This window comes from Schistocerca gregaria, chromosome 8 (assembly GCF_023897955.1).
Source record: "Schistocerca gregaria isolate iqSchGreg1 chromosome 8, iqSchGreg1.2, whole genome shotgun sequence".
In the NCBI taxonomy this organism is placed as follows: domain Eukaryota; kingdom Metazoa; phylum Arthropoda; class Insecta; order Orthoptera; family Acrididae; genus Schistocerca; species Schistocerca gregaria.
In genome coordinates, this window is record NC_064927.1 from 149,794,415 (window position 1) to 149,821,218 (window position 26,804).

The window sequence follows — 26,804 nt, forward strand, 5'->3', positions numbered from 1 at the left end:
AAAATTTTCGGACTGGCCATATGGGCACAAGTGATGCTGAACGTTGTGGACGCCCTGTGGAGGTTACGACTCCAGAAATCATTGATAAAATCGAAGATATGGTGATGGATGAGGGGAGGGTTAAGGTGCGTGAGATTGTTAGTGCTGTGGACATCTCAAATGAATTGGTACATAAATATTTTGCTTAAACATTTGGGCATGAGAAAGCTATCTGCAAGATGGGATCCGCGATTGCTCACGCTTGACCAAAAACGGCATCGTGTGAAGTGTTGCAAGGATGGTTTGCAGCTATTCAGGAAGAATCCGCAGGACGTTTCGTCACTGTGGATGAAACATGGATACGTTACTATACTCCTGAGAGCAAACAACAATCTAAACAATCGGTTACTAAGGGAGAATATGGTTCAAATGGCTCTGAGCACTATGGGACTTAATATCTATTGTCATCAGTCCCCTAGAACTTAGAACTACTTAAACCTAACTAACCTAAGAACAACACACTTCACCCAGCCATCACGAGGCAGAGAAAATCCCTGACCCCGCCGGGAATCGAACCCGGGAACCCGGGCGTGGGAAGCGAGAACGCTACCGCACGACCACGAGATGCGGACTTGCCAAGGGAGAATGTGCACCGTAAAAGTGGAAGACCATTCCTTCAGCCGGAAAGGTTAAGGCGACTGTCTTTTGGGATTCGCAAGGGATAATCCTCATCGACTATCTGGAAAAGGGTAAAATTGCTACAGGTGCGTACTATTCAACGTTATTGGACCGTTTGAAAATCGAGCTGCAAGAAAAACGCCGGCGATTGAACCACAAAAAAGTCCATTTCCATCACGACAATGTACCAGCACACCCCTCAGCAGTCGTGGTCGAAAAATTAATGGAAATATGATTACAACTCGTTTCACATCCCCCCTGTTCTCCAGACTTGGCTCCCTCGGACTACTATTTGTTTACCGATTTTAAGAATTGGCTGGTGGGACAATGATTTTATTCAAACGAGGAGGTGATTGCAGCAACTAACAGCTATTTTTCAGACTTAGACACTTCTTATTTTTCGAAAGGGATCAACAAATTAGACCAGCGTTGGACGAAGTGTATACGTCTAAGAGGAGACAGTGTCAAAAAATAAAAAAGGTTTACCCCAAACACGTAAGTAGTTTTTATTTTTGCACAGACTTTTCAAACGCCCCTCGTAGCTCCGCAAGTCACTGGACGCTGCTTGGTATAAATGTTACTGATTTTCTATTTTGTTCCATTCGGGTGTTGAGCGAGGGGCAAATGACTACCTATGAACCTCCAACACGCTCTAATCTTTCTCACCTTGTTATCAAGAGCTCTAAGCAAGATGTATGACAGTGGCAGCAAAACTGACGCACAGTTTTTTTCAAAAGCCGATCTCTAATTTTAGTCACATGGGTTTCGCGAGTACTATGACGTCTTTCGTCTTGGGATTCAAACTGAAGTTCCCCCAGAGTTTCCCCATCTAGCAGCAGTTTGTCGTAGTTCGCTGGAGCAACAAAGAGTACTTAGCGATTGGAAGAAATTGCGAGTCATTCCCGTCTTCAAGTTGGGTCGAAAGAGAGATGCACATAATTACAGGCCTGTATCTTTGTCGTCGATATGTTATAGAATTATGGAACACGTTTTATGCTCAAGAATAATGAAGTATTTGGAGAACGAAAATCTGCTCCATAAATATCAACATGGGTTCTGCAAACAGAGATCTTGCGAAACTCAGCTCGTCCTGTTCCTCCATGAGATCCATAGCGCTGTATGAAATGGTGCTCGAGTTGATGCAGTGCTCCTTGTCTTCAGAAAGGCATTTGACAGCGTCCCGCACTGCCGTTTAGTGGGAAAAATAAATAAAAGAGAGAGAGGGAGACAGAGAGTTTACCAAGTGTCCTGCCATGTCGGACCAGATTTGCGACTGTATTCAAGACTTTTCTTGCACCTTATGGAACAAAATCGACAGATGTAAAGATCTTTTTCCGAATGTCCGACAGAAGTGTTATACGACCGTTGTTGTTTATAATGTATATTAGTGATATAGTGAAAAGCGCCGGAAGCTCTGCATGAGTGTTCGCAGATGATGCGATTGCCTATAAGCAAGTAGCAATGCCAGACGACAGTACCGTTTTGCAGGACGACCTAACGAGGATGAATGACGCAGACTCTAGCAATTGTCCCTGAACGTAAACAAATTTAACAATGGCTCAAATGGTTCAAATGGCTCTGAGCACTATGGGACTTAACATCTGTGGTCATCAGTCCACTAGAACTTAGAACTACCTAGACCTAACTAACCTAAGGACATCACACACATCCATGCCCGAGGCAGGACTCGAACCTGCGACCGTAGCAGTCGCGCGGTGCCGGACTGAGCGCCTAGAACGGCTAGACCACCGCGGCCGGCTCAAATTTAACATACTGCACATACATAGGAAAACAAATTCGTTACTGTACAACTGCACTATTGACATAACTACGTAAGCTTCCGTGGCCGGTGCCATGATGATTAAAATTCTTCTGGGTGTTGTACCGCATCATTCTATAAAATATTGTGATTATGAAACTTAGTATCAACCTTTCGACCGTATTAGTACACCACTGATGACAAATTGCCGAAGACATGAACTACGGTAAAATATCTATGATTAAAGAAAATATTAGGAAACACAGACGCCAGACTTACAGGAAGCATCTTAAGGAAATATAACTCATCCATGAAAGAAATGCCTTACACGGTGGTTGTTCGACTGATTTCTAGTATTGTTCATCATCAGTATGGCGATATGTGACTCTTACTAGGTAGGACTCGCAGATACAGAGAGAGAAAGAAGGGGGGGGGGGGGGGGATAAGATCCAACGAAGAGCAGCGCGTTTCGTCATCTGAGCGTTTAGCGTCTAGACCGCTCGAGAGCGTTACAGAGATGCCAAGAAACCCTACTGACAGGTGCTACAAGAGAGGTGTTGTGAATCCGCAGAGGTTTACTATCGAAATTTTGACAGTACTTTGCGGAAGGAGTCGGACAACATACTACTTCCTCCCACGAACATCTTGCAAAAGGAACACGATGAGAAAATTCGAGATATTAAAGCCAATACACATGCTTACAGACAATCATTCCTCCCACGCGCCATTCGTGAGTGGAATGGGGAAGGGGAGGGGAATCAGTTGGTGGTACCAGAAGTACCCACCGCCACACACCATCAAGTGGCTTGCAGAGTACTGATGTTGATGTAGTTACAGATGTAGATGTACGTGAGCGTCCCATTTCATACCACGTCTTAGTACGGTAAACATGAACTCCGGCAACGGACTTAGAAGAACCCTACGGTATCGATTGAACGCCGTCTCGCCCTCTGCCAATAGCGTTCTTGAGTACAGTATGGAAGCGCATGGGATCGGCACACCGCTCTCCAGGCCGCGTCAGTTTTCGTCTTCCGGACCCGCTCCTGCTCGACCAGGTAGCATCCAGAAGCTGAGTACACAGGTTTCAATCCTCCCAACCAAAAAGGGGAAACAAAAATCCCTGGCAGTACCTGGAATGGAACTCGTATCTTACACGAGGGAGTTATATGCGCTCGCCACTCAGCTACGGAGGTTAAGTGTTGGCGCTAAATACACTATTCTCGGTGCAATTTGCAAGGAGACGACACGTGATTAGAATGAAATTCAGTTCATTCCACAGACGAGGAACATGAAAACACACAAACTATTATAATTATACAACTGCGCATGCACTGACTGCATCGTTTGAAGTCGTCATACGCTGCAAACAGAGTTGCTTAGACGTCGTGACGTGACATCAAAGAGGGTCCGAATATGATGCTGGGGAAAACACTGCCACGTTGTTTGCAGACGTATCCACAAAGCATCGACAATATGTACTAGGGAACCATAATGTCTGGCTATCATATCCCAGGTTTGTTCGAAGCACAACTTGTGAGGAAAGCGTGCGCATCAGGGAATCAGTGGTATTCGTAATTATTCGAAAGGCTTGCACTTCGCCATTATGTGGCCAGGCATTGTCCAATTAAAATATGGCATGTGGAGCTGCCTTCAGGAGTGTCAGTGCCTCAGGTTCTAAGTCCATCCTGATGCAGCAGTTAATGTTCATATTGCCCTGAAGACGTAGCAGGCAAGATCGCGAGTTATAACAAATGACGCCTCCAATCATCATCTTTGGCCTTTGTCCGCTAGGCCGCTCAACAATGCAGACTGCCCCATTGCGATCACCACAATAGCATAGGAAACGTACTCGCCTTTTACCGTAAGCTAAGTTGAAATAGGGGCCTCCAAAACCCTTGCATTTTGCTACTAATCATGCCGGTGTCGGCATTCACGTGCCCCGTGCAGTCTCAGATGATACTAGTTTCTGGTCAGCGGAAGCCGACGTAATGGTTTGCGTGCCATTAGTCCAGCCGTTAACAGACGGTGCCGAAGCGTCGACGCGGATGTTTCCACACTCATTACGATACTCCCACATCGACCTAACACTGTTGACAACTGTGAAGACATGCGGACAAGATGGCGTACATTCCACGCTGTGGTCTGGTCCCATGCATACATCACTGTCGTAGCAGAGTGTTGCAGTTCGAGACACCACAGATACGTTCCCATATACACTCCTGGAAATTGAAATAAGAACACCGTGAATTCATTGTCCCAGGAAGGGGAAACTTTATTGACACATTCCTGGGGTCAGATACATCACATGATCACACTGACAGAACCACAGGCACATAGACACAGGCAACAGAGCATGCACAATGTCGGCACTAGTACAGTGTATATCCACCTTTCGCAGCAATGCAGGCTGCTATTTTCCCATGGAGACGATCGTAGAGATGCTGGATGTAGTCCTGTGGAACGGCTTGCCATGCCATTTCCACCTGGCGCCTCAGTTGGACCAGCGTTCGTGCTGGACGTGCAGACCGCGTGAGACGACGCTTCATCCAGTCTCAAACATGCTCAATGGGGGACAGATCCGGAGATCTTGCTGGCCAGGGTAGTTGACTTACACCTTCTAGAGCACGTTGGGTGGCACGGGATACATGCGGACGTGCATTGTCCTGTTGGAACAGCAAGCTCCCTTGCCGGTCTAGGAATGGTGGAACGATGGGTTCGATGACGGTTTGGATGTACCATGCACTATTCAGTGTCCCCTCGACGATCACCAGAGGTGTACGGCCAGTGTAGGAGATCGCTCCCCACACCATGATGCCGGGTGTTGGCCCTGCGTGCCTCAGTCGTATGCAGTCCTGATTGTGGCGCTCACCTGCACGGCGCCAAACACGCATACGACCATCATTGGCACCAAGGCAGAAGCGACTTTCATCGCTGAAGACGACACGTCTCCATTCGTCCCTCCATTCACGCCTGTCGCGACACCACTGGAGGCGGGCTGCACGATGTTGGGGAGTGAGCGGAAGACGGCCTAACGGTGTGCGGGACCGTAGCCCAGCTTCATGGACACGGTTGCGAATGGTCCTCGCCGATACCCCAGGAGCAACAGTGTCCCTAATTTGCTGGGAAGTGGCGGTGCGGTCCCCTAAGGCACTGCGTAGGATCCTACGGTCTTGGCGTGCATCCGTGCGTCGCTGCGGTCCGGTCCCAGGTCGACGGGCACGTGCACCTTCCGCCAACCACTGGCGGCAACATCGATGTACTGTGGAGACCTCACGCCCCACGTGTTGAGCAACTCGGCGGTACGTCCACCCGGCCTCCCGCATGCCCACTATATGCCCTCGCTCAAAGTCCGTCAACTGCACATACGGTTCACGTCCACGCTGTCGCGGCATGCTACCAGTGTTAAAGACTGCGATGGAGCTCCGTATGCCACGGCAAACTGGCTGACACTGACGGCGGCGGTGCACAAATGCTGCGCAGCTAGCGCCATTCGACGGCCAACACCGCGGTTCCTGGTGTGTCCGCTGTGCCGTGCGTGTGATCATTGCTTGTACAGCCATCTCGCAGTGTCCGGAGCAAGTATGGTGGGTCTGACACACCGGTGTCAATGTGTTCTTTTTTCCATTTCCAGGAGTGTAGTAATAATTCTGCCCCATTCGCGCTCATTCACTTGCCGATGTTGCACCCTTCAACGACAATTAGGCATGTTAGCTCTTAACTGCATTTTTCCACTTTGTATGACTGCTTTGCTCCGACTTACTGGCCCACATACACAAAAGGTGGCGGTGCTGTGCGTTTATGGACAGCCCTGGATGATTCATGGTGTCAGTTCCCTCCAGCACTACTTCAGACATTAGTCGAGTCCATGCCACGTCGTGTTGCGGCACTTCTGCTTGTTCGCGGGGCTCCCTCACATGTGTACCAGTTTCTTTGGTTCTTCCCTGAACATCACGTCAATCAGTTATACACATTCTCTGCAATCCCTTCTCCACTGTCCCACACATCCTCCGATATTGGAGTGATTCAGATCGTTACTTCTGGGTGTCGCAATGTTCACTAACAGTACTGCTCAACCACTTTATTTGAGAACATGGTCGTATCGTAAACACGGGGTAACACTACGGTAAACAAACACAGTTTTGACCAAGGAAAACGCATATACTGTCAATGGTTTCTCCTCTCCAGAAAATGTTCAGTTTAATCTTTCACGTCGCGTTTAAACTATGTTTGAATTCTCTCTCTCTCTCTCTGATGTAACGTTGCGGTTTACGGAACTGTTTTAAAGCAAAGTGTAGCTTCCATCTTTTGTAGATAAGAAAACAGTACATCTTTGATCCATAATTACTTGTTGTCAGTTGCAACCTTTATTGCACATATCGTAAACCACTTAAGAAACGAGTAAATCATTATTGAATTAACTCAAATAACTAAACATATCTGCATTTCTCTGTGGTCTGTACCGAAAAGTTACAATTCTATGAATTCGTTCGATTTCTGCTGTCATCTCCGTTCGATACGGACTGCAAGCGCTGGATCACTAATACTAGAATTGTATAATTTTGTTTCGTTTGGGTCCGCACATAGTTTGAATTTTTTGGAGGCTAATGGTTTCGTATTTGAGCACATGTACAGGGTGTTACAAAAAGGTACGGCCAAACTTTCAGGAAACATTCCTCACACACAAAGAAAGGAAATATGTTATGTGGACATGTGTCCGGACACGCTTACTTTCCATGTTAGAGCTCATTTTAATACTTCTCTTCAAATCACATTAATCACGGAATGGAAACCCACAACAACAGAAAGTACCAGCGTGACTTCAAACACTTTGTTACAGGAAATCTTCAAAATGTCCTCCGTTAGCGAGGATACATGCATCCACCCTCCGTCGCATAGAATCCCTGATGCGCTGAAGCAGCCCTGGAGAATGGCGTATTGTATCACAGCCGTCCACAATACGAGCACGCTCGTAGTGCCTGCACACGCTCTACATGGTACGGAAACAACTGGTTCTCCCGTAGCACTCTCCATACAGTGACGTGGTCAGCGTTACCTTGTACAGCAGCAACTTCTCTGACGCCGACATTAGGGTTATCGTCAACTGCACGAAGAATTGCCTCGTCCATTGCAGGTGTCCTCGTCGTTCTAGGTCTTCCCCAGTCGCGAGTCATAGGCTGGAATGTACGTGCTCCCTAAGACGCCGATCAATTGCTTCGAACGTCTTCCTGTCGGGACACCTTCGTTCTGGAAATCTGTCTCGATACAAACGTACCGGGCCACGGCTATTGCCCCGTGCTAATCCGTACATCAAACGGGCATCTGCCAACTCCGCATTTGTAAACATTAAACTGGCTGCAAAACCACGTTCGTGATGAACACTAACCTGTTGATGCTACGTACTGATGTGCTTGATGCTAGTACTGTAGAGCAATGAGTCGCATGTCAACACAAGCACCGAATCAATATTAACCTTCCTTCAATTGGGCCAACTGGCGGTGAATCGAGGAAGTACAGTACATACTGACGAAACTAAAATGAGCTCTAACATTGAAATTAAGCGTTACCGGACACATGACCACATAACATCTTTTCTTTATTTGTGTGTGAGGAATGTTTCCTGAATGTTTGGCCGTACCTTTTTGTAACACCCTGTATTTATCGTAAATCCCCCAATTGCCATTTCGGTTTCGAGCCCTTATGTTGAGAGATACTGCGTTTAAACATCTGAACGACTTGAAAATGACGTTAAGCCTCATTTGTAATTGTGGGTTTAGGAATAAATATATGCAGTCAATGGCTAAAAATGTTGTCGCTCAAAATCCTCTATAACTGGTCGCACTAGCGTCTTGTTTAGGATTTCCTACACAGATGCCATGGACTTCCCCAGGACCGTTACTACAAACCGCAGTCCTCCATACGGCTTCCCAAATTCTGATTTTATATGATTGCCCCAGTTCGTACTGGTTCTTACCTTTCCCTATAAATACTTAGCCCATGTGATTCCCGGCGGGGTCAGGGATTTTCTCTGGCTCGTGATGACTGGGTATTGTGTGCTGTCCTTAGGTTAGTTAGGTTTAAGTAGTTCTAAGTTCTAGGGGACTGATGAGCGTAGATGTTAAGTCCCATAGTGCTCAGAGCCATTTAAAAACTTAGCCCATGTGAAGTAGTTCGATGGAGGAGCGAAGCGTTCCTAATGATTGGTAAACAAGTGCAAGTTGTTCCCGTTTTCAAGAAGCGTCATCGACAAACCCACATAGCAATAGTCCTGTATCTCTGACATCAACCTGTTGTTGAATTCTGGACCAAGTTTAATACTCGCGTGCTATGACGTATTTTAGCTGGGAAGTCTCCCTGTAGGAATCAAGATGGGTTTCCGAAAACAAAGGAACGTGTGAAGCCCAGTTCGCTCTATTCGCCCACGAGACCCAGAAATGGAAATGAGCACACGGCAATGTGTGCCGATAGGTCCCCATTCGGGAAGTTGGGTCGCCGAGTGCAAGTACTTACTGCATTCGACGCCACATTTGGCGACTTGCGTGTCGGAGGTTGGGATGAAATGATGATGAGGACAACACAACACCCAGTCTCTGAACGGAGAAAAAAAATCTCCTGCCCTAGTCGGCAATCGAACCCGGGCCCCTTGGCGTAGCATTCAGCTAAATGGGGCGGACAAGCAGTAGAGACAGGTGCCCAGGTAGATACTGTGTTCTTTGACTTCTGGAAGGCGTCCTGCAATGTCGCCACGGCTGCATTCACAATGGTACCGACGATCTCATTCGTCAGTTCTTGGGGGCGGGGGAGGGGGGGGGGGGGCGTCGGTCGAGCAAGATCAGTTAGCTTAGAATCTCTCCTATGTATGAAGTAGGTTAGAGTTTCCCTTCCAAGGCTGGTATGATACCACGACAACTCTGTGCTTGGAGACGAGTGCTGCAGTGCGGCGTTTACCATTAACAATATGCCTAACTTACTGAGTACTGTACAATCTGTCTTCAGTTATAGGAATTACCAGACAGGTTTTACAAAATACTCCTGAATTACGAAAATATGTAGTTTCAATGATACAACGCACCAAGAATCTCTCCGAAGCACGTTATTCAGAGTATGGATTATTATGCTACATTGGCGACTTCGGTGAATGGAAGCTGTGCAAATAAGATTATGAGCACATAATGCGTAATTTACGTGGTGAAAGTAGATGTTTCCAGTATACGATGAATGGATAAAATTTGTTTGCGAGTAAGCCAGTATTATGAGAGGAAGATCCGCGGTTTGACAATAGCTCAATTCATTCTGAAACGGTGAGTATTAATGCAATTCTGGCTGTAGGTTTAGTCAGATTCAGATTCTCCACTGCTCTTTGAATACTTGCACAGTGAATTTGAGAACGAATTTAACAAGATTTCTGGCGGAAATATTATTACAGATTCAGGGTAGCTTTGGTAAAGAAAAAGCACTCCGTCGTCAGGCCACGAGTGGCCTACCGGGACCATCCGACCGCCGTGTCGTTCTCAGTGGAGGATGCGGATAGGAGGGGCATGGGGTCAACTTACCGCTGTCCCGGTCGTTATGATGGTATTCTTGACCGAAGACGCTATATTCGGTCGAGTAGCTCCTCAATTGGCATCACGAGACTGAGTGCACCCCGAAAAATAGTAACAGCGCATGGCGGCGTGGATGGTCAACAATCCAAGTAGCGACCACGCCCGGCAGCGCTTAACTTCCGTGATCTCACGGGAACCGGTGTAGCCCTGCGGCAAGGTGTGTTTGGGGTGCAAGAGTGAAAATATTAACTTTAAAATTAGTATTTAGGGCAACGTAAATAGCATCCAACATATCACACAAAAACTTTGAAACTGTACTTTTCAGAATGCGGTGTAGGCCTAATCATTCGAAAGATGTAATCGCCAGATGTCAAATGTCGAAGTGACACTTCTAGTTTTATTTGAGCCAGAACTGCATCTCTAATGCGAATATGGGATTTCTTAGAGCTCAGATCACACATCTACATCCACACGATATCTGCTTTGTTGGATTTATTTATTTGAAGTTCACAGACATACGTCAGTTAACCTTCAGTGAATGTCACTCAGCATACGTGAGAAGGACAAGCACAAAGTCTGGAATAAGCACTCCGAAAACCTAAAGCGGTATATAGTGGAAACGCATACGTGCACCACATTGCAAACCACCTCATCTAACAGAATAACGCACCTATCACCACAAGAACGTCAGTAAATGGTAAAAATAACTTTTAGACAGCTAATGTCCACCTATCACAACCCAAAAAGATCTACTACAGTAACTTTACTCAAAAGATACAGTACTTCTCACTTGAACAAATTATTTTTCGAGGTATAACCCACACTTAAAAAACCCGATAAAGATTTTGCCTACTTGTGGTTTCCAGTAAACTTGAGATTTCAGTCCATAGATTCCGAACTATCTTCCGATTATGATCTTTTTCATCCTCAGGATTCCACAAACTACTGCTTTGACTAAACCTATCAGTTTCTTACTATCTATGTTTCGTGTCGTATCGGCCATGATGACAAAAAAAAAAAATTTAAATTTCACCGATTGTCGTCCGAAATCTGGTCGTTCGGGCGATGAGATCGGTTACATTGTGACTGCGCACGTAGTGGAGTACTGATCGGCCTGTCTTCGGACGTTGTCGGTCGGCGGCGGAATCCACAGTGCCACTGTGACCGTAGCTTTGCGAAAAAAATACGAGCGTACGGAATACCAGATCAGCTGTGTGACTGGCTTGAGGAGCTTCTAGTAAACAGAACATTTCATGTCATTCACAATGGAGAGAAATCTTCAGATGAGAAAGTAACCTCGGGCGTTCCCCAAGAGTGTGTTACAAGACTGATATTTTTCATAATTGGGAGGTCTGTTCAAAAAATTGCGGAACGTTCGTCATTTCGCATCAATGGTGAGTTGGAGTGAAATGCGTTTGGCATCCCTGCATATGCCTGTGTTAGATATGTAACTGCCGGAAGTTTCATCGTTGTATCTGTAGTAGCTACTGTTAAGTGCTGAATTGCGTAGAACGTTGTGTTGCACTTTCGCGAATTTCAAGATGGCAGAGTTAGAGGAGCAGCGCGTCTGCATTAAATTTTGCGTGAAACTTAGGAAAACCTTTACAGAGACCCACAAATTTATGCAAGAAACCTACGGTGATGAGTGCTTAACCGTACTCGGATGGTACGAATATTTCACACAGTTCAAAAATGGCCGGACGGAAGTTAAAGATGACCCTCCTTCAGGACGCCCTTCGTTATCTACCAACGACTCTCGTGCCACGAACGTCAGTGAAATGGTGCATACCAATCGAAGATCGATTATCCGAGAGGGTGCAGAAGAATGTAACATTTCAGACGGATCATATCTTCAATTCCTAACATAGTATCTTGGAATGTATCGTGTTGCCGCCACGTTCGTTCTTAGGTTCACGTGTCAAGACCAGAAGGACTCTCGCCTCGCAATCTGTGAAGAGCTTTTAGATCTCGTAAATGAGAACGAGATGTTCCTTCAGAGAATCATATCTGGTAAGGAGACGTGGGTTTACAGTTGTGATGTTGAGACCAAGGTTCAGTCTTCACAATGGATCGGGAAAGATTCTCCAAGACGAAAACAAACTCGTCAGGTCAGGTCAAATGTCTTAGCCATATTGGTAGTTTTAAATGATTCTGTAGAATTAGTTCATCATGAATTCGTACTACATAGACAAGCTGTTCATAGATGGTACTGTGGGGACGTGTTGCGACTCTTGCAACAAAATATGAGGAGGAAACGGCCTGAAATGTAGCGAGGCAAGTCATGGCACCGGCATAACTGCACTCGTGCTCATAGATTAAGGATAATTGCAAAATGTGGTGCCACACAACGTGGCACTACACAAAAATGGCGCTAATAACATAGGCACATAGGGAACACACACGATACAGATCTGTAAGTTCACGGTATTGCTGATAAGTTGAGAAAACCGTCCCTAAACAAATGTACTACAAAACGCCACTGTTTCCTGCGCATCTACCCCGACACCAATATGGGATACGATGACCATGCACTCGTACACAGGCCGCACAACGGGTTGGCATACTCTGGATGAGGTGGTCGAGAAGCTGCTGGGGTACAGCATCCCATTCTTGCACCAGTGCCTGTCGGAGCTTCTGAAGTGTCCTAGGAGTCTGAAGACGTGCAGCAATACGTCAACCGAGAGCATCCCAGACGTGCTCGATCGGGTTTAGGTCTGGAAAACAAGCAGGCCACTCCATTCGCCTCATATCTTCTGTTTCAAGGTACTCCTCCACTGTTGCAGCTCGGTGAGGCCGTCCATTATCATCCATCAGGAGGAAGGTGGGACCCACTGCACCCCTGAAAAGGCGGACATACTGGTGCAAAATGTTGTCCCGATACACCTGACCTGTCAAAGACATGCAGAGGTGTACGTACACCAATCATAATCCCAAACCACAACCTCCATACAGGTCCCTTTCAAGGACATTAAGGGGTTGGTATCTGCTTCTTGGTTCAGGCCAGATGAAAACCCAGCGACAGTCTCTGTTCAAACTATACCTGGACTCGTCCATGAATATAACCTGGGACCACTGTTCCAATGACCATGTGCTGTGTTCTTGACACCAGGCTTTACGCACTCTCCTGTGGCCAGGGGTCAGTGGAATGCACCTTGCAGATCTCCGGGCGAATGTCTGTTCAGTCGTCTGTAGACTGTGTGTCTGGAGACAACTGTTCCAGTGGCTGCGGTAAGGCCCCTAGCAAGGCTACATGGAGTAGTCCGTGGCCGTATGCGGTCACTGATGGCGAGATATCGGTCTTCTTGTGGTGGTGTACACTGTGGACGTCCCGTACTGTAGCGCCTGGACAGTTTCCTGTCTGCTGGAATCGTTGCCATAATCTTGAGATCACACTTTGTGGCACACGGAGAGTCCGTGCTACGACCTGCTGTGTTTGACCAGCCTGCAGTCGCCCTAGTATTCTACCCCTCATAACATCATGAATATGTGTTCTTTGAGCCATTCTCGACACAGTCACCATTAGCACGTCTGAAAACGTCTGCACAGTTACTCGCTGCACCGTCCTCTGACATGCACCAACACAACTCTGCGTATGTGGACTGCTGCCAGCGCCACCGTGCGATGACCGCAGGTCAAATGCACCGCATGGTTATACCCGGAGGTGATCTAAACCCGCAAACCGCCCACCAGAGCGTTGTTTCACCATGTATCAGCATTATCCTTAATTTATGAGCATGAGTTTATAATGCATGCACACATTCATCACTGTTGGTGCGTGACTATTACACAAAAAATTAAATCATTGTGCTGCCTCATGCTCCGTACCGTCGAGACCTGACCTATGCGGATTCTTTTTTTATTTTTTTTTTATTTCCAAAGTTGAAAGTTGAAAGGACGACGATTTGCAACGATTGACAAGATAAAAGGAAATTCACCGGCTGCGCTTCGCTCAATCTAGCAAGAGGCATACCGAGAATGCTTTCGGAAGTGGAAAGGGCGTTGGGAGCGGTATATCAATTCTGTAGGAGAGTATTTGCAAGGAGACCATGTACAGTAAGTAAAAGGTAAGCGAAGAAAAATTTTGTGGACAAAGTTCCGGAATTTTTTGAACAGACCTCGTACATTCACGTTTAGAAAAAAACAGACTATCTTGAACGAGTAGAGGTAGGACGTTCATAGTCACAAGACATGTACATTAGTATGTTCTGCAAAAATTATTAGCGTTTGAAACCTGTCTGTCCGTGGTTTCGGGGTCAAAAACGATATCGCGGCGCAACACCACCTACCGGTAAACGTAAAATAGGCCTGCGGTTCTCTTTGCCGCTGTAAACCGAACGTAATGGATCAGTGTGACTTGAGCAGATGTGGAGGATGCCTCAACATTTACAGTTCTGGAGAAGATTGTTTCATGTTACTCTTGCATGTTTTCTATTGTCTTCTACCCAAGGCTCTGGGAGTGACTGAAGTTTTTAATCTGGAATGACTAATTTTTTTGACAGTTGTGCTTATGTGCGGGGGCGCAAGAGATATGAAAATACAAATAACATTTGATAATGAAAGATGGGTAGATGACTATGTAAAACATGCAGGGGCAAATGTATTGCTTGTCACTGTTGAGTTAAATGCATGGAAAAATCTGGAGGGAGGGCTTGGTACAGCCGTGATTGCTAGGTTGATGATAATGACTACGATGACGACGCATCTAAAGGCCCCTGTACACAATGAAACAATTTATCGAACGTTTACTATGTTTACCATATATTTGACCGGGTGTGGTGCTGTTTGACCAGCATAGATCGCGTCTGACCTGTTTGCGAGAAATTTTGATCCATGGAAAGTTTGATTAGATGGCGAACGTTGTTAGTGTCGTTGTTTCGCCGCATATGTTTAGAGTAAAATAGTTCTATTACAGCTTATCTCACTATATCATGAGTTTCAACAACTACGGAAATCACAATCAAGGATAAAAACAAAATAGCACTGGCAGTTACTAAAATGGTACCGGAGTTGCACCTTCCCCAGCTACACATTACGCAAGAAGACTTAAGAAGAAAACTGATATTCTACGCATAACATACTAGCGGCAGAGCAATGAAAAAAAAAAATCGGAGTTCTCCCATTCTTCCACGGACGATGTTGTGGTATTTTAATGAACTGTCATTCGAGGACCAAGTAGCAGAGAAAAAATTTTCGCATACTTGTCTGTTCTGTTTCAGTGCGAGGGCGAAGTGACTCTACACTATGAAATGGAAGCGAAGAAGTCAGCGTGATGTGGAATGTGTATAATATGGATTTCCAATAAATAAAACATTTGCAGACTTCCATAAGTTGAAAGTTTATGCCAGAAGTTATAGCAAGATTCGCAGCCATAGTAAAAACCGCAACAATTTAAAAAATGGGCCTCCACCAGAGGAGATGCAAATATATCAACAAATTGATTGACCTGAAAATACAGAAATGTTCATTAATTTAGAGATGAAATGTTGTTACCAAGAATGTTCCCAAATTTACATAACTTGTAAATCTTCATTCTTGAGGTGTTGCTTCGTCGCAAATATCCCTGGGCTCTTCTACTGTGCTGCTGTACATGCAAATCCAATCGTGTAATGTATGAAATAAATTCCAAGTTCAGATTTTCCACAAATTTGCTTTATTCTCACACAGGATGTTCGGCGGCGAAAAATATGTAAAAAAAGCTCTAAAAGTTGTGATGCTGATAATTGGTAACAAAACTGCCCCTCTGCTGTACGTAAATCTCTGGTACTTATAATTTACAGCAATCACTGACTATTAGAATTTACAAATTTTAAGAGATGACAATTAAAAATATGTGGCAAAATTAATTAAGATAGGCCTACATAGAAAAATAACTAAAATAATTCATGACAGTTTTGTGTGGACGTGGAGATAATTTCGTTAAGAATTCCAAAATAATTTAAAAGTTTCCAGAAAGTAACAATATATTTTACATTTAGAGCGAAAAGTGTTCCTATCGTGTGTATGAATTCCAAATAATAAGTTTATCAAATATAGCTAGCCGATTTTATGAAAATAAACTTGTAAGCTTCAAAATACACATTACGGTTTTTGATAAATGTTAATTAACAGGCTCATTGCCGTAACAAGTTTAGATCAATTAGCTTAGTAATTCTTGGAAACAAAATATTCCTAGCATCATCTCTCAATTTTTACTGACCACAGAATACAATAGCAAACGCAGATTTTACATAAATTGCCTCAGACACACTAATTACTAGTATAGGTGCACTATAGAATTATACATTAAGCAATGAATCAAGTATAAAATAAATGTAGTTTCTTCCGGCGGTGGTAGAGGACGCCCAAGGGGTTGTTTTATTGCAGCTGATACGCCTAAACATTATGACCGCTGCCCACCGCAACTCTGGATGCCGCATGGATGCGGGCACGTGACGCGGTAACAAAAGTGTGTAAGCTGAGCAGACACGGACGAGATATCGCCCTAGTTGAGGTATGAGCTGCAGATGGGGAAATGCACTGAGATATGCGACTTTGGCAAAGGGCGTATTACTATTACGCAGAGCCTGTGAACGAGTATCTCGAAAACGGAGAAGCTGGTCGAATGCTCACGTGCTACTGTTGTGAGCCTCTACGGAATGAGGTAAAAGAACAATGAAACTACGACTAGGTGCTAAATGGTTAGACACCCACAGCTCTTCACAGGACGGGGGTCGCGGAGACTTCTCTGCCCTGCGAAGTAGGATGGTGATTGTAGCATCTCCGCCAAAAGGGCAGGCACAAGTCCATCGGAGCACGATATCCATCGTATTTGTTGAACATGGAGCCCCGCAGCAGACCACACCTACGTGTTCACATGTTAACCAAAGACATCGCCAATTATGATTGCAGTGGGCATGGGACCATCAAGATTCGACCGTCGATCAATGGAAACGTGTTGGCTCTTCGGCTTAATCACATTTTTTGCTACACTAGATCGATGGACGTCCTCACGCCGTCATCACGATGAATGGCGGCTCGAAACATGCAGTGCGCCAAGGACGCAGGCTGGCAGGAACAGTATTGGGCTGTGGAAGACGTTCTCCTGCTCTTGCATGGACAGGTTCACAGCTGCCACAGGGCAGTAATTGAAGACAGTCTGACAGCTGTGAACCTCGTGCATTTCTTCATACTTGATGTCTTCCCCGACGGCGATGTCATATTTCAGCTGTATAATTGTGTGTGCCTCGGAGCCAGAACCGTGTTACAGTGATTTGATGAACGTTATTGTGAACTCACGTAGATGTCTCGGCTACCAAGTTCGCCTGATGTATGTCCTATGGAACCCATCTGGGTCTCTCGTACGCTGATCAGCAGCTCTTTATTTACACGAATTAGTGTAGATATCTAATGCCACATACTGCAAGAAACCTACCAACAAAATGTCGGATTCCTGATACGCAGAATCAGTTATGTATTTCGTTCCAAAGACGGACAAGCAAGCTATTAAGCATGTGGTCATAATGTTTTGACTCATCAGTGCATAAACAATTTACTAAAAGTTTCACTGTCCACCCGCAGAAAGTTTATGTAATCATTAATTTCCGGGTGTAACACTTCCATGTTTCCTCTTATATTTCTCTCTCATTTTAAATCGTTTCCTGGATCAATGTCTTGTTTACTTATTATTCTTTAAACATGGTGCCGGAGTCAATGCTAGAAGTGCTTTATTTGCATTTGGAGTCATTCCTGCTAGTGCCCAAATACAACATACAAGAAAAGAGTTTGCTTCAAAAGCGAAGTTATATTGAAGAACTTCGTTATACGTGTATGGGCTTGTTTGGCACATCCGTGGCTAGATAAGAGCGAATCTGACAAACGAGGGCCTTAACAAGTGATAAATGGTTTCATTGGCCATTCGAAGGAAGTTGCGATCATCGGCTTCTGAGAGTAATAGTTCCTTAGCAGAGTTTCAGGCTAACTGTGTCTCATTTTTTGCTATTCTCTGCACCATCGTCTTATTTTCTTCTTCTGTAAACAGTGTCAAAATCAGTGCCAGAATTGCTTTCCCTGCATTTGTGGTCATTCTCACAACTGTCGAAATACTCTCGATCACAAACAGCGGTGCTTCAATGTGGGGTTGAATTGGCAAACGTTGTTTGTACGTGTACGAGCTTGTACCACAAGTCTGTGGCTAGACAGGTGCGAATGTCAAACAAGCCTGCTCGTTTACTGGAGCTTTCGCTACCAATTTTGATTGTAGATTAATTTTAGCTGTGCTATATGTCATATACTACATACTGAAGTGCCTAGATCTACATTTAGAACTTAATAAAGCGAAAACACGATCTCTTACTAGTCACGAGATATCAGTGGTATCAAATAAATAGCAGTATTGTTATGTGAATTAATTTTTATGTTTATGTCGTTGACCAAAGTCTTGGGAAATAAAAACGTGTTTTGTAAATTTGTGACATGCGTTTTCAGTGGTTTATACATGTGTATCCAGGCCGCTACATGACACACTTGGGTGGTGGTACTCGAGAACTTTCCGTGGCCAATATTTATATATGTGCCTTATCTGTTACTTGCTCTCTTTATGAAGAGTTTTAGTGCGGTTGCTGACGGGAGTAGCTGTTTCAATCAACGATCTGGTTTCAATATGAGTTGTGACTTTGGGCCGTTATTCACTTGATCCGTTCGCTACCAACAGTAGCTTTCATTGTGTGTGAAGAGTAGCTTCACTGAGCATATCAACAAATTAAAAACTTTTCAAATTTAATTGCATGTAACATTTCTGCCATCTCTAATTCCGTGTGTTACACTAGCTGTTGTTTACGAATATATAAAATACGCTCAATCCATTGTCTGCTGACTGTGGTTGACGAGTCTGGCTGTAGTGAAGAAGCTATTTGCTCCGAGACGATTCCAATCAGCTACTCCCAAAAATCACCGCGCCGTAACTCTTCACGAAGTGATTCCATGCGATTTCCAACAATTCCATAAGACTTTATTTCAGTGTTGACCATACTGACGATACCTTTGCATTAAATCTGTATTACTTCTGAAACTGAGACAATGACTTTCTCTTACAGATGACCAAAGTACTATACAGGGCGAATATTAATAAAACCGACAATCTAAAAGAAGGGGTCCTAACTGGAACAGGAGGAAAAAAAGGTCCTATGAACATGTGTCCGGAAACGCATCGTTGCCATGGTAGATGGCGCTGACGAATGAAAGTTCCTCTGCCTCGTGTTCCTTGAGATTACAGGGTGTGTGACTGACGTAGCGTTCTGTAAACAGCAGAATGGGCCGGTATTCATGTCGGGAACAAGCCAAGACGCTGTTTATGTACCGTCAAGCAGATGGAAACGGTCGACAAGCAGCACATTACACAACTTTTGAAGTCACTTTTAGGCGTTTGTGTGACCATAGGTCGTTTCAGACCGACGAACCTGCAGAGAGGCGGCGGTGGACTGTGCTTACTCCTGATTCGTAGGATCGGGTTCCACAGAATATTGAGAACAACCCTAGTTCGAGCTCCAGGCAAGTGGCCCGCCAACATGATGTAAGCCAAAGTACGATTATGTGTATCCTGCATGACAGTCGCTACTATTCCTGTCACTTGCAACGAGTGCAAGAATTATCAGTAACGGATTTCCCTCTACGGGAAGGATTTTGCATCAGACCATCACAATTATGTGATTTCTGCCATTTGTTCTCTTTACCAACGAAGCAACCTTTACCAGAAGTGGCATCATCAATCTGCATAATCATCATCTGTGTGCAACATACACGGGACGAGGTCAGAGAAACTTTAATTCGTCAGCGCAATCTACCGTGGGAACGATGCATTTCCGGAAACTTGTACATATGACTCGATTTCGTCCGTAGCCTGTCACGAATCAGTTTCTACAGTTCCGCGGTTTTGTCAACATTCACCCTGTATTTCCTTTACTTGTAAGAATATTAAATTTGATTTATTACCGGTATATTAATTAAATTAAGGGACGTGAGATCCAATTATATGAAGTAGTATTTTTAGTGGCTGCTCAAGTCGTATAGTGAAACTGTAATCTTGTTTCACAGATGTTACAACTGCGGCGAGTTCGCGAACCATATAGCGGCGAAATGCACCATGGGTCCGCAGCCCAAGCGCTGCCACCACTGCAAATCGCAGGACCACCTCATCGCGGACTGCCCCTCCCGGCCGGATCGGAACAAAAAGTCTCCGTCGATGGCAGTGCCATCTGCTGGCGCTGGAGGCGAAGCTGAACATCCAGAGACGTCCGCGGCGGTGCCGCCAGATGGCGAAGCTAGCGTCCAGCCCTCTACCACCACAGCGGGCGGAGAGTAATACACACGCACACATTCTCGCACAGTTTGTTTCCGATATCATCCCTTGCTGTCTCCCGTATCATCTCTTGCTGTCGTTAATGCCCCATATTCATCAACATGTCAATAATACCAGTATGCATCCCAGATCAGAGAGAATAATGCGAAGCAAATTATTAATTTCAACTTCTATAATGCGTTCGTTTGTCTTTTAATCGTTTGCCCCCTGTTTTCTGCAAGAATTGCTGTCTTTAGCAAACAAAAATTTCTAGAAGAACGTTGATATATTTGCATATTTCATTTCTCATTATTCTATACAGTATCACGCGTAATTGTCCTTCCTCAACACCACTAACGATCGGCCGAAATATTTCAACTTAAGTCTACTGCAGTGACGGTGTTACACAGCTATTTCATTCGGCAGCAATATTAACTGGATAAGCAACTTGCATTTGTTTTCACATGTACCAGAAAAAACGTATGTCCCTTGCCTGAAAATAACTTAAATATGTTGAATAATAATTAACTCTCCATGCTAACACACAACTGGCGATATCACTTCTGTTTCAAAGAAGAGTCTCAGAGTATCACTGAGGCAATGTGCCTAGAAACACACTATGAGAGAGAAAAAGTCAATCGAGTTGATGACGATAAAATTAAAATGACCCTTGTTCTGTAGTGATAAACATACCTGATTTGTTCACAGCTGCTCACAGGGACAAAGCTATCTATTACTTTACCAAGGTCTTTTTATATGCTTCCTTGCAGATCTTCTTTCATTGTCGGTACTTCACAATATATTATACATCTCAGGAAATATTATTTTACAGGCACAGTTATGGCTTTTCTCCATAATCATATCTGAATATTAATTACATCTAGGTCTGTGCTATTTGGAACTTCAGTATGGTTGTTCTGAAGAAAGTAATTGTTACAATATGAACCTGTATGTTTCAAAATTGAACTACAGTCTGCAGTAGAAAAATGAAGTGGATGTACTCACTCTCGAGTGAAGTTCTCAAAGACTGAACGTTACAGACATCTGGTCTAACTGACACCAGTATGTGAAAATTAGACATGGAATCTTAAATTTATGAACCAAAGATTTTCTGCATGTGAAAGGATGAAACACAATTTGAAGAACTGTCAGGTTCTTGCTACAATAAGAAACTGAGAAAAGCAAACAGTACCCAGAGAGGAATGAAGGTCACATCTTAAACTTGTTTTATATAGCTACCTTACAAAGAAAGATACAGTACATACTGCTGCCAGACAGACCACAAATTCTTACAGTGTGTGCAACCATAGTAATGTCTGCTGCAGTCTGTAGTACATAAAAACAAATAAGAAGTATCTTGCCTATGTTATCAGATGTGATTTCAATGGAAGAGATGAATACTTACTTAACCATTTGCATATTGCATGTATCCAAAAACATTATCAAAGGTTTAAATCTGCTGTTAGCATTTTGTTAAGAAGAATGTAAGATAAGTATATCTGTTTTATTACATTTTCTACACTTCATGCATGTCTCAGAGAAATGCATACCTGTGCTTGAATATTTTTACTACACTGTTTCTCTCTTGTTTTAACCCTGAGATATTTTATAATTTTGTCCAGTAATTGATAGGATTTTATTCTGTCAATTCCTGGATACGAAAAAGATTCTCAGAATGCTTAAATGAAAGAAATCAGGCTTCAAAAATCTATGAATCTGAAGAGATTTAAAAGGCAGAGAACGTCCATAGTTTTTTTTTTTTTTTAAGTGGGGATTCATAAGGTTATCATGAGATCAGCATGCCATTGTTCTGTTTGTCCTTTTGCATTGATTATCTTTAGCAACTACCTATAGGTAATCAGTTATGTACCCCACAGCAATGTATTGCTTATCCAGGACATGATATATTTAAATTTGCAAACTTTAGGCAGCACAAATCTGTCCTCACAGATACTATTTACTCTGTTGGATACAAATAATTATGTCAGTAGTTTATAAAGTTGATGTCATTGTTTCCATATCTAACGCAACCATATAAATAATTATTCTGGGAACCTATCACAGTATTCCAAATTTTCACGCAGAAAATAAAAAAAAAGTTTTCTTTTCAAGATTAACTGGTTTGTGAGAGACAACGTAAAATTTGATGCTGCTGTATATTTTCAGCTATTTGTTGTACCACTCGTCACTGAAAAAGATCTAAAGTACCAAAATATTTCCACTGATGTGCACAAATACGAGCCAGAGAAGTAGAAGAGTGCATTATGCAATACAAAATCTGTATACGGAACCAGAGTTGTATAAATACTATTGATGTAATTAATTGAGAGAACAAAGAAGGAAAATTTCATCATAAAATTAGTGAAAATAATCTATTGAATTGTCATGAGTTGTTAAATTCTGTAGTAAATAAGAAAATTAATTTTAAGAGTGCTGTCAAAAAATGTTAGAAGTGATTTATGATTACTTGAAATTATTCAGGAGAAAACTAGGTGTGCAATTTTCTTCTCTTGGTGTTGTAACTACACACATAATACATCTCAGATGGAGGTGTATTGGCAGTGGAGTGCCTCACAGAATAACAAAATTGAACATATCGAGCTGTGAATTGAGGTTGGGATTGAGGAAGTGAGATGTGATTGATTAGTGTGTCATACGGATGCAGTTATTACTGTCTCATGAATCTACTGCAATATAGTTGTACTGTTGCCAAAGAGGCAGATACTTTCTTCTGTATTGTACATAATTCTGGAACTATTTTGCAGTTTTGTTAGTTAGAATTTCTACCAGTCTGGTTGGACATTCAGTTCTGTTATCATTTTCATTTTTTGTTGCAGTAATCCAGTAGCATAGATTATGAGATTCCAATGACTGTATGCTCTACTGATTTGATCAAATGTAATGGCATGTGCATTTAACCAGAAACAATTTTAATAGCGTATATTTGTTTATATAGATATATTATAGTGAATCTAAAACAGTGATAGTTAATGCACTGAAATTGCAATACATATGATAGAAAGACAATTCCACTATGTTGGAATTTCAGGAAACATTCAAATGGTGCATTGCCCCCCATTACGGTGAGTGTTCCTAAGTCATTTTGCCTTGCCACAAAACAAAACCATTTTTTCAAACATCTCATTTTTTTTAAAATTTGATAACCACAGATTGTGATCCATATGCTGCAGTAAACACAGGATGAACACTTCTCAAGTAGGCTCTATGTGTAGAATTGTTCTTTGCTACAGAATTCTACATTTGTTTGTATTCTGTTTCATATTTAGAGAAAAGTGCTTTGCCACTACCAGTCAGTGTAGATCAAAGCTTCTGTAACTGTAATTAAGAAATACGAGTAATTTTCTGCTGTAGTGTTCCAGTGATATTCACAAAGCATTTTATGTCAGATTCAATTATTTTTGTACTTGCACAGATCAACTCCCTCTACAACTGTCTTCACTGCAGTTTATTATGTATAACCAGCAAATGTGAAATGCATAGTGTTTTGAACTGTGAGTCAGTGCTGAAGGGACAGCTATGATTTTCAGGCTGTTGTTGTAAACCCCAAATTATATCAATTGAGATCTTAGTTTCCTGTGTTTTCAGATCAAAAGAAATCAGTTTGTGTAATTTGTGGTATGTTTAGCTGATGAACAACTTAATGTCTGTATTGAATGTCAGCAGCTTTCTTTTTTCTTTTTGAAAAACTACCTGTAGTACAATTTCATCATCAAATTTTACCATGAAAACAAATTACAGTTAAATATTCATTAACTCTTGGGACCAAGCTAATGCCTTGTCGTTACAATGTTCATATAATCACAGTAGGCTTACATTCATTACAGAATGCTTGTGCTGCATCAACAGTAATCACAAGTGTGTTATGGGGTATCACAATGAAGAAGTGGAGTGACTAGAGTAACAGCTTGTGTTGCCATTTTTCTATGACGTATACATTTTAACACTAGCATTTGAAGAGAATTATGTCATTGCATTTTACAGAAATATTTTTATACTAACCATATTTTCTATAGAGAAGAATTTGTAAGTTGACTCACCAAGCATTGAAAATGTAAACTAGGAAACATAAAACACATCCTTAACTTCCAAGCCTCTGATCTCATTCAGATGCAATTTCATTACATGTGAAAGTGTTGTCTTCACACATTTAAATTATCAGAAATTGTTAATATTGATTTTTTTTATTCGGTGCTTTTCATTTTAATAAATTTGAAAGTTTATTTAAAAAGAAAATTATGCAATGTATGTATGTAAATTTATTAACGTATTTATTTTAAATATTATTTTGATTATCTGGTATTAAAGCATGTCATTATTTTCATTTGCTGTGTGCATAATTTTTAGTATGGTACTCCCCACAACACTGGACTTACTGGAATAACAGACAATAATGTTCATAGAATGCAGACATAAAAATGGCAACACTGTGAAATACCTTTTGTGGTGTGTGGTGTGATTTGAATTAGTATACATCATTTTAAGTTATTTAATCAAAATAGTTTTAAAAGGCATCAATTTCTGGCATTAAAACAGATATTCAACATGACAAGTTCTGTGCAGAATTTGAAGACTGTTTAATCTAATTGTAGAACATTTCTATCATTGTATACTTTTAATTACATGCAGTATCCATTTCACAATAGCCATAATTGAATATTTTTATCACTGTATGTTAGCTGTTGTGTGATGACCTGATGTGTGTGCATTTATATACTGTACTGAGTTGATTCTGAATTGGCCAGGAAAATTTACATGTTATTGTACTTGATGCTCAAGAAATTGGTGCCTCTGAGATGACTGGGTCACGAAGTTGTTTTATTTAAGCAGTTTTGTAACTTTCTTTTAGAAATAAGGTTCCTATGCAAAAGACTACTGTCCATTAACTACCTCAGAAAGATTTTTAACAAATTACAGTAAGTCTTGAGTACAAGGTAGATGTCATTAGCATTACAGTTGTCTAGGTTGTAAGTAACTTTCTTCCTGTTGACAGGAGTGAAGCATAGGAGTTTTAGGGCATTATTTTTACATTGTTTTGTGTTTTAATGTATTCTTGCAGTTGTTGGTAGTATTATGTAGGATTCTTGCAGATCAAAAATTATTCTCTTCAGATGATTTGTATAGTGTTGTTCTATTTTTGTAGTACGTTTTCATGAAGCTAGAGGCTATGCACACTTTCTTAATCTATGTGTTTCAACTACACAGGAAACAAGAGTATTTCATCACAAATCATTATTATCAGAAGCAAATAATAAATTAAATTTTCCTTTAAGAGAGTGCACATGTTTTTGAAATGACAGAAACATTTTGTCAATGTGTAATTAAAAATACAGATATAACTAGCATCATGCAAACATTTATACAATTTATTAATTTTGAATCAGTGTTGCTTTTGTGTGACTATGTCTCATGTGCAGTTTTGGTGCAACTGATACAGGTGTTGCACCAAAATTCATGTACTGTCTCTGTTGTTTACACTGAAGAAAGAAAAGAACATAAATTGAGTGACTCAAGCAGCATAGTGAGAATTGCTGTTGCAAGAATAAGATTTAACTGATTAAACAAGTTCCATTCACACATCAAAATCTCAGGGACTTTTCCATATTCTCCATAGTACCTACTGAGCACACGTTGGAAGAAAGTGAGTGTAAGGATGTTAAACTTAAATGCATTGTAGAAAGGATTTTGTACAGAACCACTTGTTGTTTTTAGAATAAACAGAAACAACAAATGCTATGAATTGTAAGTTATTACATTTTCCTAGACCTCACATCCAGGTTCCCTGACTTAATGTGAAAATGATAATTTTTCAGTTCTGTGTAAGCTATTATGGTACATTACATGTACTTCATCCTGATTATTTCTTTTGTGATTTGGTCACAATTGCAATGTAAGGTAACAGTAACAAAGAAAATTTTATTACAACATGCATAAATAAAATTGATTAATAACTGAGGCTATTTGTCTGCATGTTTTGGTCAACTACAGCTTATCTCCTTCAGCTGAAGGGATACAACCTAGTAGTCAAAATGTAACTTTTTATTTTATAAAGCTTAAACACAGGCCAACAGAAAAACCTAAGTCAATACAAAGAATATTAATAAAAATCAAAGAGCAAAGCAGATTGTCCGTGCGCTCGTCGCCACAGAAAACTGCTGCATTTCATTGTGCATTTACAGATGTTCTTCTGGTGACTCCCACATAGACCCCCATGATAGAGGGAAGCTCCAGGAATGTAGGAATATTTATATTTCACCCGGCATCCAGCTCTCATGTGTACTGAAGGCACTGCTTTAACTTCTTCAGCCTCCAGTGCTGGCAGTGATGGTGATAATTCTGCTTGTGATACCGAGACAGTCTCATCCATGTCCATTACTGTGGAAGGTGACAAATCATGTCCAGTGCATGCATCCTGTTCAGTCGGTAACATATGTGAAGGTTGACACATTCCAATGATGCCATTTGGGTCTTCCCATTTTGATCTATATGCATGGTATGTTTGTCCCGGGAGAGAACT

At 42.3% G+C, this 26,804-nt stretch overlaps 1 protein-coding gene across 2 annotated transcripts in view; it reads left to right on the forward strand.

Moving 5' to 3' along the window:
• The window catches only part of LOC126284757 (protein lin-28 homolog), a 489,075-nt gene extending 463,052 nt beyond the window's left edge, over window positions 1-26,023 (forward strand). For both annotated transcript variants that reach the window (XM_049983902.1, XM_049983903.1), the window contains exon 4: window positions 20,026-26,023. In XM_049983902.1, coding sequence (XP_049839859.1) covers window positions 20,026-20,293 — 268 coding nt within the window. In that variant the 3' untranslated portion in view covers window positions 20,294-26,023. The remainder of the gene's footprint in view (window positions 1-20,025) is intronic.
• Window positions 26,024-26,804: the final 781 nt, after the last annotated feature.